This window comes from Strongylocentrotus purpuratus, unplaced genomic scaffold (genome assembly GCF_000002235.5).
Source record: "Strongylocentrotus purpuratus isolate Spur 01 unplaced genomic scaffold, Spur_5.0 spur5_scaffold_7, whole genome shotgun sequence".
Taxonomy (NCBI): Eukaryota; Metazoa; Echinodermata; class Echinoidea; order Camarodonta; family Strongylocentrotidae; genus Strongylocentrotus; species Strongylocentrotus purpuratus.
Genome location: NW_022145613.1, coordinates 21,106,367 through 21,119,711, shown reverse-complemented (window position 1 = coordinate 21,119,711; position 13,345 = coordinate 21,106,367). Strand labels below are relative to the sequence as shown.

Genomic DNA, 13,345 nt, shown 5'->3' with positions numbered 1-13,345 from the left:
AGAAATAAGCCTGTTGGTTCGGACGAAGTATTTCAAAACTAGAGCAATTAAGAAAATACTACTACTTAGTAAGCCTTTAACAATCTGGAAAGAAAAATCATTATCATGCTTACATGATGCAGGGGTCTTGGACCCCATGGTATGAGAATGGAGAAAGGGAAATTGCATTTTTAAGCAATTGATATAGATTCAAGTAGAAAAAAGTGATATAATAAACTTGAAGGTTGATGGAAATACATGTATATAGTAATAAAAACAAATTATTACAACATTTTTAAATATTTGTATTCATTACCCCCTTCTTATACCCCTCCATCACTCTGCATGCTAATTAAATTATATATACCTACCGTAGTCATATTTCATTATTGGTCATCATGTCATACATGTACATGTACATATCAATTTATTCAGTTCTTTAAATAATCTCGATAAATAATCTCGATCTCTCTTCGTAGCTCGACCTTTATCTTGTATTTTTCCATCCTCTTATATCTTTGCTCCATTCTGTCGTGTGTGTGTGTGTGTGTGTGTGATTGTTATGCGTGCGTGTGCATTTAAATTTATATTTATATATACTTGTATATAGGGTCCCGATTACAAGCAGTCTTGCTTCTCAGGGACCCTGACCATATTACTTCTGTATGTTGTTGTTATTTGATATAATTCTTCTATTGTATTGATGTTTTGTATGTTTTGTTGTTTTAAATGGTCAATAAATGAAGGGACTTCCTTCCTATTCAATTCAATATATCTATATTTGTTTACATGCACTCGAGCAGCTTGATTCACTCCCTATGTAATATCTATTTATCTTTCTATCTATCTAGGCCTACATCTATTTCTCTGCAGGTTAATTATTACAAATATTACAATTTTTCAAATGCATTTGAACCTTAATTATATCAATACCAATATATCAAAATTCATAATGATTCAATTGATTGTCATATTGTGATTATCAAATTTAATGATTACAATATAGTCCTACATGTATATCATTTACTGCGTCTAATTGTATAATGAGGGGCCTTCATGAGAAAAAAATACATCCTACAATAACAATTAATAACATTGGCCTATCTGGGGGTGGGGGGGGGGGGGGGGGGGGCGGAGGGGCAAGCTTTCAAGTTTCATTGCGCAATGTATTTGCAATTCTTCGATCGGCGGCACGTACGGGTATATACGATAGATCCCGTATTCCATTATACCACCAGTCACTTCTTCTCAGCGTTGTTAGTGCCATTAGAACTTTTTAGGTAAGATAAGCTCCTAGCTCCCCTGTGAGATATGGCTGAGGAAAACAAAGTTGTCGTTGAAGCAGTAATTGAACACAGTGTCAGTGACGAAAATGTCGTGACAGCATCGAAAAAGGAGGTTGAAAACGGCGATATGGAGACCGGGAAAGAGCATGCAGAGGCGACCGCAGCTTGTACGGGAGCGAAGGATGGTGATGCGGCTACGGCAGGCGATGGATCTGGAGATTATACGGAAGAGCAGTTGCACGTTTATGCTGGGCATGAAAAGGGAAACTATCCTCTATACGAAGATAACGAACCAGCCGATGGCGATAACTACGAATGTAAGGACCTTCTTCTTCCTTTTGAGTACAGACCTCTTTACAGAGTATTAGGCGCTAGTGTAGTTCCGTATCCATTTTTTTTTAGCAGTTTAAAAATCCATTCTTAGCAAAGGAATTTTAGCCCAATTTTTGACTAATTTTAATCATAATCATATATTGCATTTTCCACCTGAATTTGGATCACATCCTACATCGGGAAACCTTCGTTTAGGGCTTCAATGTCGACGTCGTTGCTCAGTACCGTCTCTATGCTGCTGTCCTGCACCTCAAACTGAAGCTATCAGTACAAAATTATGCAGACTTCTCGTATGGTTTATGGTATCACGCAAACGAGAAGTCTGCATAATTTAGGACTGATCGCTTCAGTTAGAGGTGCAGGACTACAGTGTAGTCGGAGACGGTACTGAGCAACGACGTCGACATCGAAGCCTTAAACGAAGGTTTGCCGATGTCGAATGTGATCCAAATTCAGGTGGAAAATGCAATATATGATTATGATTAAAATTAGTTAAAAATTGGGCTAAAATTCCTTTGCTAAGTATGGATTTTTAAACTGCTAAAAAAAATAGATACGGAACTACACTAGCGCCGTGTATTATCCTACTAATACTAGGGGTGTTTGCGGGTGCGCGTGTGTTGTATAATCTTAGTTTACTTTCGCTAACTCAACTAAATTAGGCTTAGGCTTAGGCTACTTACCAGCTTGACTGTATGATGCGTTTGAGGATCTTTTTTACGAATTTTCTTTGTTAAAATTGAACTCTGTGTTGACATTCTTGCAGCCATATTTTAAACTGTTAGTTACTGCGCATGAAGGAAAATTATGTCATCCATTGACATTTCAATCTTATTTCTATGTGAGTATTAGGTTTTCCCTTGAGTGTTTTAAAGGCAATCTACATGTGTCAATTAACTTTGAATACAGAACTCCTACCTTTCTTCTTTACAAACAAGACGATTATTCTTTTGATATTTTTTGTTTTATTTCAGATTTGGATCACCCAGCAGATGTCCAGTAAGTGAATAAATACTTTGAGTCTGTTCCTCTTCTGAAAGCTTGAAAAGAAATATTAAAAATTGTGCTTCCCCTACAAATAAGATACTTTAGCTTTCATTGATTATTTAACTGTCAAGGTAATAAGTAATCTTGAATTTAGTGCTGTATATGTGGTTGGATGTGAATATTCCCCTTTGAATGAATGGAGAACAATAATTGTTCAAGATTTAGCTCTGACTATCATGTATATTTCAAAGAAATGACACTATTAGTCCAGTTAGAAAAGCACATCGTAAAGCTAATGTTTTTATATACTGTGAACCTTTCTTTGTAAGGTTAATAGATTGATAAACAAATCTGATGAATTGTTATTTACTTTTTACATGTGAAAATTACAAAAGAGTTTTTATTAATTAATGTAATTATTAATATAAGAATATCCTCTTCGCAGATTTCATGAACTTTAATTGAATGAGGCTTTCATTTTGTTTCTTAATTTTTGCTTTCTATATACATAAATAAATATGTAAATATTGAAATGTTTTCTTCTTTCTTTTCTTTTGCAGGTTACATTCATGTATCCTTTACTTTATACTTACATTTTTTCCATATGTGTTTCAATCAGTTGTGTGTTATGTCTGCCTACTATCTACATGTACTTCCGGATTGGAACTTTAACTCCAGTTTTTTCTATGAGGTAGAGCCAAAAATAGGGCAAAGGTCTTCAAAAGTTAGAAACATATCACCATTTGATCTGAGATGATCCAGAATTATGCGCAAAATGACAAAATTTCCTTTTGGCCAAAATGACAAAAATTCCTTTCGGCCAAGGAATTTCTTTGTCTTTATTCTGCCCCTGCATCCTGGGTGATTGTGGAGTAGTGATTTCCAAATAAAAAGAAATTAAAAAAAAATCAAACACTCTGGCTTGATTCATAACATTTTTATCATTTAGATGACATTCAGAATTTTCTTTGTATACACCAATTTTTACCCTCAATTTTCAAATTTTCCTTAGCAAAAATATGAATTTGATGTAACAGGGGGTCCAACATTAAAGGATTCATTTGAAGCGGTAAGTACACAGTCTCTTGTACATTTGATTGTTGATTGGTCTGTAAGGTAGTACAAAAAGTCAGACAAGCATGTTGTACAGCTGTAAACAAAGTTTCAGTATGAGGCTTTCAAAAGTAAATATGTATGTGGGGTAAAGGATGTTGAAAAGAATATGACAAAGCACAGGTTAGAAAAGAAAAATCAATATTTCCCAGCAATTCTTCAAACACCAAATCATTTGAATTCAATTGAAGCTATATATGCTAGCTGCATTTAGTGCACGATCTATAGGCAACATTTGTGAATCACATGATTTCTAAATTGTCTGCAGTTTAAACTTCACTTGTCGTTTTTCTTTCATTATTTTGTCAGTTGTCTATACACATACTGTACATGTAGATCTTCCTCTCAGTATAGCTTTTATTATCTTTTCTCTCTTCCAACATCTCTCTCTCAACATCTCTCTCTCTCACTCTCTCACTCATTGTTTCCGTCGTGCTCCCATCTTTTGCATTTTCACCCCACTATCTTCCATCCCAACTTCTCTCTCCCTCTCACCCCTTACCCTTTGCATCATATTTTCTATTTTATTCTTGTCTGTCTGCTAATTTATAGCCATTGAGTGTGCTCACACCTTTTTTCTTGACCCCTCACTCTCTTTCTTTCTCCCCTCTCCACCCTACCCAATCTACCCCCTCTTTCTCTCCTCCCCTATTTCCCTTTCTCTCACTTTGAAAAATGTGAAAGGTTTTTTTTCTTCATCATAAATATCACATACTCATTTTCAAAGTCCCACTCCCTCCACACATTGTTAGTTTACTGTAAAAAAAAAGCTCAATCTTTCCTTCAACTTTGGCCTGATGCGATATTTGCACCGCTCACACTCACACTCCTCACTCACAGACAAAAGAGCTTATGTCCACAACCTATTGCATTGAGTGCACTTGCTTTTATTCAGCATTATAATAGTAAGAATGTGTCAATATTGTTCATCATCCAGTTGGTTGTAACCCAGGGTGAAGTGAGGGGATGGGCTTACAGTTTCAATAGTGCCAGGCATGGAGAAGCATTCATTGTTCCTCAAACTGAGTTCAAACCTTGCCCTAAAATATTGGAAAAAGTGCAAAATAGTTATCATCAAGTAACACAACATACTGTGTGTGATACACTGAAGCATGACATTAAAAGAGAAAGGTAATATTGTGAAAATCGGGAATGGAAGATATTGTTATTGGCTAAATTTTGATGGTATGAGACTAAGTGATAGGTTTACCGCAGGATATAAGTTATTTCACCTTCTTACTAACACTAGTATCTGTAAATTCCTAAACTCATTATGAAGTAGTGTGTTGGCCTCTGTTGCGAGATATACCTAGACCTTCCTCATGATGAATTTATTTTGGAGATCCCTTTTCTTGTTTATCCAGGGCGCTGGTTCTCTCTGTGTATTTTGTCTACCTATCTATTGACATACATGTATTATGCACAGCATACCCTCTGATATGTTTTTGTCACCTTACAACAAAGGATTGTCTGGGCTCGTCTTTGATGTATAGTTAGAAGAGGTTGACATAAATGTGTGAAGTTCTCAATTGTGAAAAGTCAATGTGAATCACTTTTGGTTTGACCTTTGTGTTAAGCAGAGGCGGTGAAGGGGGGGGGGGGGCAGAGGCCCCCCTCTTATATTAGGTTCCCCAAAGTGCCCCTTTTACTTCAGATAAGTGCCCCTTTTTGCCTCTGGTTGATGCCCCTTTCTATTCTGTGCCCTATTCCTGTTATAATATATGCCCCTGCCCCCCTTTTAAAAAAAAAAAAAATGCCTCTTTTCAACTGTTGATAAGTACCCCTATCCTAACCTGATAGATATCCCTTTTACTTTGACAAGTGCTCCTTTTCCTTTGTGATAAGACGTTACATCTTTCCCCTTTTAATACTGTAAGAGCCCTTTTCATCCCTAATGAGTGCTCCTTTTTAGGTATGTCAAGGTCCCTTTTCACCTCGGATTAATGCCCCCTTTACTTTGACATGTGCCGTTTTTTCCTTTCTAAGTGCTCTTTCCCTTCTGATAAGTACCACTTTTTCCTTTCTAATAAGTAGTACTACTAATAAGTGTTTTTTTTTAAATATAAAATTTACTCTAAATTTTGATAAGTGTCCCTTTTCCTTTCTACATGTAATTGCCCTTTGGAAAATGCCCCTTTGTACATCTTTGTCCCTCCTTCAAACATAAGGATGACACAAAATTGCTGCCACTGCCGGGGGATACATTCGCATTGCCGGCAATACAGATTATGATATTTCTAGGTGTTATTTTCATTGTTTTATTATTATTATTATTATTGCTTTTTTATTATTATTATTAATATTATTTTTGATATTATGATTAATATTATTATTTATATTATTATTATTAATATTATTATTATCATTGATGATATTGATGAAATTATGTGTATTAATCTTGACAGGTTGTGCAAGCAATGTTTAATTACATGACTGACATCCAACATGTAGAGAAGACCATAACCAGAGACGTACCGGCAGAAGGTATGTTTATACAGTCAAACCTGCTTTAGTGACCACCTGTCTACAACGACCACCTGTCTTCAAAGGCCACATTGGTTTCTCATTAAAACATGTACTAAAGGAACCTGTCTACAAGGACCACTTTTTGTGTTTCCCTTGGGCGGTCGCTATAGACGGGTTGACTGTACATGTAAAATCATCGATATAGGGCAAACCTGTATAGAAAGACCACTCTAAGCAATTTCAGAAAGTGGTCTCAACATACAGGTTGTCTTCATAGCATGATTTGTGCAATATTTTCTCTATGTTGATGAAGGAAGTATGTAGACTGGAAATAAAAGAATGATCTTGGTAATACATTTTAGAAGCCATTCTGTATTGTAAGACCTTTCAGGGAATTAGTAAAGTGGTCATACTTGACAGGTGGTCTTTATAAAGAGGTTTATGGTCTGATCTACAAGTACAACCAACCTCATGTAAGACGATCTTGATGGGACTGGGTGAAATGCGTTGACTTTGGCATAAGATGTGCGTAAGTTGTAGAAATATGACCTACGCAACTACATGTACATTTATGTTCCTATGTCTAGCCGACCGCTCCAGCCCTGTAGCCCTCCGACAACTTTCCAAGTCATAGTGCCAGCGTAAAACCGTGATCACAGCCCCAAACAGCTAGTACACAACCCTTTAAACGTACGTCCGATTTCCAGATCAAAATAATTGAACAAATTTTAAAGGAAAGGTATTTCCTGTAAAAAATCAAAAATCAAGCTTGGAACTATTGTCAAACTGCTTTTTTTGTTATCTTCCCCCTTTTATCATGTGCAATATTCTATGTATATAATTTTTAATTATGTACTGTGAGTAGCATGTCTCTGGGCAACAGTGATGAACTTCACTTTTGTTCACCCTGACCCACTTGCTGCTCCCTTATCTCTTTGTGTTAATCCTTATTATGTACTTGTCTCTTGCTATGCTGTATTGTATTTGTGCTTTTTATATATGAATGGTCGAATAAATAATAATAATGATAATAATAAAGGAAGATTATCAATATTAAATAGGTGAGAGTGAGCTTCATTCGCATGATATATATTGTAATCAGAGTAATAACTGTAAGCTCTGAATGTATGTAAGATACCAATCATTGTTGTGTGACAAGCAGAAGAACATTAGACACTGAAACTTCACTTTCTCCTGCAAATGACCTTTTGCTTGGTAGAAAATGTTGTTTTTATCTTTACTTTATTTGTATTCACCCTTTTTCTCACCTTTACTTTTATCTCTGTGTGACTACCATTCTATATATGTCTCCCCCTCCCTCTGTATCTACATGTATATGTTTCTCTCTCTCTCTCTCTTTTCGTCCTCTTTCTCTCTCTCTCCGTCCTCTCTTTCTCTCTCTCCGTCCTCTCTCTCTCTTGCTCTCTCTCCATCCTCTCTGTCTTTCTTTTTCTCTCTTTCAATTCTTTCTCTCTTTCTCTTCCTCCCTCTTTCTATCTCTGTCAATCTGTTCTGACTTTCTTTTTCTTTCCTTCTTTCTCTCTCTCTCTCTCTCTCTCTCTCCCTTCTGGTTCCCTCTCTCTCTCTCCTCACTCCTCTATCCCTACCCCTCTCTGTCTCCCATCTATTACTCTCCTTCCATTTTATTCTCTATATTCTGTTTTATTCCATTTGTAGGATCAGATATGGAATCCTTACTCTACAATTTCTTAGATGAATGGCTCTTTGTTTTCTCGTCGGATCCCTTCTTCATTCCTAGGGTAAGATCATAAGCAAACCTCTACATCAGTGAAGGATTTAGTTCTATGTTTTTCAAGTCAAGTCTGCTCCTGAACAAAAGTAGAGGAATACATTCTTACAGGCCCAAAAGCCTCAAATTCACAAAGGAGGTTTGTCAACAAACCTACGTTTATGTGCGTCGAAACGCATCATATGACGCACACCTTTGTGAATTCGGGCCACAGTGTTTAATTAAGTCTATGAACACAATAATACGGAGGTTTCTCAGTACAGTGGTTATGATTCACCCACCTAACTCTCAACCCAGTGGTAGCTCATTCAGGTGTTAAGTGGGTACCCAATAGGATGCGAAAATCATTGAAGTTCACCTAGCATTGTGAATGTTTGTAGATTGCCGCCTGACTGGAAATGTTCCGGGGGGGGGGGGGGGGGGGGGGGGGGGGGGAGATCATGTGCATACATTGTGTGCGGGCAAACCTAAATCCGATGACTAGGGTCCTTATGAATGACCTATCTGTACACTGCTTACTGAAATTGTTAATGTATTGATTTCAATATAAACCCAGATATTATTATGATTATTGTTATTATGTGCAAAAGAATTTCACTACATGCCTGGGAGGTTTTGTGCTGATTTTGATCAAATTAGTGTTATTTTGTACCACGTAAACATTGTGTAGCCACTCAGTGTTTGCCAAACACCACTCCCACTGGGTACAGTAGGTAAGGACACACAGATCACCAGACCCCTTTGTACATGTCAGTTCAGACCCTTGAAATCACATGCTATTTCGAATGGAGCCGAGAGAAACTTTTGACCAAATTTCTGAGATCACAGATTTTGTTTACCTATTTGCCTACCAAATCCAATACATGCTTCCTTGTCACCCCCCCCCCCCAGCACCAGGTCTCAAAATCCTTCTTAATATCTCTGAAGATTGCTTAATAACTGAATTGCAAGCTATACAATGAAAGCATACTGAGAGTTATGTTTTTATGCCTCCGCTACAAAGTAGCCGGAGGCATTATGTTTTCTGGTTGTCCGTCCGTCCGTACGTCCGTACGTCCCGTTCTCGTGATCGCCTTATCTCAAGAACCAATTGATGGATTCTCTCCAAACTTGGATCATGTATGTATCTTACAGAGCCAATGAACTGATTAGATTTTGGGGTCACGAGATCGAAGGTCAAAGGTCACAGGGCTCATTATGTATTCAAAAATAGCTTGTGATCGCAATATCTCAAGAACCGATCAATGGATTCCTGTCAAACTTGGGTCATGTATGTATCTAACAGAGCCAATGAACTGATTAGATTTTGGGGTCACGAGGTCGGAGGTCAAAGGTCACAGGGCTCATTATGTATACAAAAATAGCTTGTGATCGCATTATCTCAAGAACCGATCAATGGATTCCTGCCAAACTTGGGTCATGTATGTATCTAACAGAGCCAATGAACTGATTAGATTTTGGGGTCACGAGGTCGAAGGTCAAAGGTCACAGGGCTCATTATGTATACAAAAATAGCTTGTGATCGCGTTATCTCAAGAAACGGTCAATGGATTCCTGCCAAACTTGGGTCATGTTTGTATCTAACAGAGCCAATGAACTGATTAGATTTTGGGGTCACGAGGTCAAAGGTCACAGGGCTCATTATGTATGCACAAATAGCTTGTGATCGCATTATCATGAGAACCAATAGACATATTACTATCAAACTCAAGACATGTATATATGTATCTTGCAGAGGCAATTAACTGATTAGATTTTAGGGTCATCAGGTCAAAGGTCATGGGGCTCATTATGTATGACTATAAAATGTTTGTGAATGCATTATTATTAAACCGACAGATGGATTACAATCAAACTTGAATTTTAAAAATTGCTTCCGTTTTGGTTTGTAAAGTTGCTCTATGGCGGAGGCATCATTTTTGACTGCGCGCAGTCAAAATTCCATCTAGTTTTCTCCTTAAATCCTTCTATTAAACTTCATCTCTGGCAAATGTCATATTAATGTTTCTTTTGTTTTGTTCCAAATGATAGGAAGTCAAGATCACAGAGTTCGATATGGAAAAATTTACAATAAAATCAACCGGGTAAGGAAAAAATATTATTGATGATATTATTTTGGTATTGAACTCTTGAGAAAAGGGTACCATTCACCTTTAGATATCAATAATTTATGTACAGCTAGGCTAGAATGTATCAAAATCAATATATTCTACTCTGAATATTATTTTTGATGTATCTTAAATTTAAGGAATTGAAGCCATATTGTGCATGTGAGGCAATAGTGATAACATTAGCCCCAAACATTGAAACAAAGAGGCATGATACCTTTCCCTCTACAGTGTACCAGATGAAGCAAAACAAATGATTACAATCCGTAACCAAAATACAAAAGCAAAGCAAAATCATTTATAGATGCAGCCTGCATAAATGTAAGACTGGAGCAAGTTTACAATGTAAATTGGTCTTGACAATCTGCTGCTGTAACATGAAAGGTAAGGGTTGGACTTCGTATCTGATGTTGATTTGAGCTTTTACATGTTTATCTTTCAGGTATGGAGAATATTTTGACCTTGTTAAGCATCCACAGGTAAGCTAAATGCACAGAAATAAAATCCATTTTAAAATTGTACAAGTTAGTGCAGCTATAATGAAAATTCAATTTTTCATACATTTGTGTGGTGCGGTGCGTGTGTGTACATGTGTATTATTTTACTTGCACATTTGGAACCATCACATTCATACGTTGTATTAGTTTACTTGGTAAACATGTTTTTTAATTTTTAATTACATTTATTTGTAAATAAAAATAATAATACTGAAAGTTGTACTTTTTGGTATGTATTGTCTGCAGATAGTCTGAAGAGCATTGATTCTATGCTAAATGATATGGCATAGCACTATACTTGCTCTCAGGCAATGATATGGCATAGCACTATACTTGCTCTCAGGCAATGATATGGCATAGCACTATACTATACTTGCTCTCAGGCAATGATATGGCATAGCACTATACTTGCTCTCAGGCAATGATATGGCATAGCACTATACTTGCTCTCAGGCAATGATATGGCATAGCACTATACTTGCTCTCAGGCAATGATATGGCATAGCACTATACTTGCTCTCAGGCATGATATGGCATAGCACTATACTTGCTCTCAGGCAATGATATGGCATAGCACTATACTTGCTCTCAGGCAATGATATGGCATAGCACTATACTATACTTGCTCTCAGGCAATGATATGGCATAGCACTATACTTGCTCTCAGGCAATGATATGGCATAGCACTATACTATACTTGCTCTCAGGCAATGATATGGCATAGCACTATACTTGCTCTCAGGCAATGATATGGCATAGCACTATACTATACTTGCTCTCAGGCAATGATATGGCATAGCACTATACTTGCTCTCAGGCAATGATATGGCATAGCACTATACTTGCTCTCAGGCAATGATATGGCATAGCACTATACTTGCTCTCAGGCAATGATATGGCATAGCACTATACTTGCTCTCAGGTAATGATATGGCATAGCACTATACTTGCTCTCAGGCAATGATATGGTATAGCACTATACTTGCTCTCAGGTAATGATATGGCATAGCACTATACTTGCTCTCAGGCAATGATATGGCATAGCACTATACTTGCTCTCAGGCAATGATATGGCATAGCACTATACTTGCTCTCAGGCAATGATATGGCATAGCACTATACTTGCTCTCAGGCAATGATCCAGCATATATTTATGCTAAATCAGTAGACATTGAATTGGTGAGAATAATTTAATTGACAGAATAATCATTCATCATTGACCTTCTTGTTTTTTTGGAGAACTAACTTATCTTCAAATCTATGTAAGATTGTGTAATTTGCTTTTGTTATTATTTTTTGTTCTTCTTGTATGTTTGCAGGGCACAGAGGTGAAAGCTATCACTTATTCCAACATGCAGATCCATAAAGGTGACACAAATGATATCTATGTGATCATCGACATCTGATACAAAACTAACTTGAGAGCACAGACTTTCTCCTCATGTGAACAACATGAAAGCCAGTATATTGGACAGTGCTGACTTGATAGCAAGCATCTGGAACTCTGTGAAACAACGTCACACAAATAATGTGTATGTGATCATTGATACCAGATGTGAACAAACATCTTAGACTATGTGAAAATGAGACACCTGTTAATAGTAGGATTGAATAGCATGTGCGCTTGAATGAAGAACACCTTGTTTCTCTTCTCATCGTCCGCTAGATGATCTTTTGGTGCCTTTTTCTTTAATTTTGAGGAATTCATTGATCATATAGAGGATCATTAGCAGCTGAAAGTCCATGGAGAACGGTATAACATCGTTCTAACACAACGCAAAAGAAAATACATGGGGCAATGCAAAAATAGAATACTGTATGTATTGTAAGGGAGCTGAGTGAAATATAGTGGCACAAAAAGACGTGTCAGGAATACAAAATGAATAAAAATTCATAAATTGTAATTTTATAGCATAGAGGTATAACCTTAAAGTAAGGATATTAAGATGGTAGAAAATATGTACAACCTTGATTACATAGGCTGAATATCAAAATTGGCACTCAGATATTTTGAATTACAACTTTTAACTTCCTGATTTAACTGATAACAATACTTTTATACAGTAGACTTGCGGATGCACCATGTGAGAGAGAGGGGGAGGATTGGGGAGTCCTGAAAAGGACTCCCCCTCTCTCTCACATGATGCATCCGCGAGTCTACTGTATATCTACATCACCATGCAAGCCGATACTTACAAGCAGCATCTAACAATACTTGTGTTTTGCCACTACATTTCAACTACATAAACACCTATGTGGTCCAAGACACTGAATCTTTTTGTCAGAAATTCAATATACACTGTATAGCATATAAATTAGAGTTATCTGTTTGTCTGTTGTCTTATAGTTTTGCCACCATTATGTTCTGATATCACTAACTTTCCCCAGTGGGTTAATTTTAGTTTACCAAGAGGGCTAGTTGTCCTGGGGTGACTGTCCTTAGGGATAGTTTTCCTTGGGGTGTGGTTGTCCAGAGGATATAGTAAAGTTGTTGCTAAGCTGTGCTAGGACACCTTTTTTCTATTAAGCAGTGTGCCTACTACCTAAAATATGGGTCTGCTTTGTATTAGACAGGAGTGTCACTAGCTTTAAAAATATAATTTCCCAAAGATGTTTGCATAACATTGTATGCATTTAGATGTGAAGAGACTTTGAGACTAATTTTGTTCTCCTTTATATGCAAATGTAGAAACTTGTGTCGAAGTGTATTTTTATGAGCTCTTCTTTATGTGTATATTTAATGCAATATCAAGTGGGGAAAAAAATTATTTACAAGTCTAGTTCATAGTTCATTGTTCATTGTAAGTGCTTTGGGCCTTATGGGAA

General features: G+C 36.8%; 1 protein-coding gene across 1 annotated transcript; it reads left to right on the top strand.

Annotated features, from left to right (window-relative positions):
* Nucleotides 1-1,201: 1,201 nt before the first annotated feature.
* On the top strand, nt 1,202-13,207 carry LOC592578 (protein archease). Its single transcript, XM_030974272.1, has 9 exons — nt 1,202-1,582; nt 2,573-2,597; nt 3,146-3,156; nt 3,623-3,654; nt 6,104-6,182; nt 7,842-7,924; nt 9,946-9,998; nt 10,465-10,501; nt 11,839-13,207. Exons 1-9 carry the CDS (start codon nt 1,291-1,293, stop codon nt 11,923-11,925), a joined length of 699 nt encoding a protein of 232 aa, XP_030830132.1. The 5' UTR covers nt 1,202-1,290; the 3' UTR covers nt 11,926-13,207.
* The last annotated feature ends 138 nt before the right edge of the window (nt 13,208-13,345 follow it).

What these genes read in the sequence shown, in the direction of transcription:
- LOC592578 (XM_030974272.1), top strand. Translation starts at nt 1,291, where the DNA reads ATGGCTGAGGAAAACAAAGTTGTCGTTGAAGCAGTAATTGAACACAGT. An exon ending in TAAAGGATTCATTTGAAGCG is followed by an intron (nt 3,655 to 6,103) that starts GTAAGTACACAG and finishes TAATCTTGACAG; the next exon opens with GTTGTGCAAGCAATGTTTAA. An exon ending in ATCCCTTCTTCATTCCTAGG is followed by an intron (nt 7,925 to 9,945) that starts GTAAGATCATAA and finishes TCCAAATGATAG; the next exon opens with GAAGTCAAGATCACAGAGTT.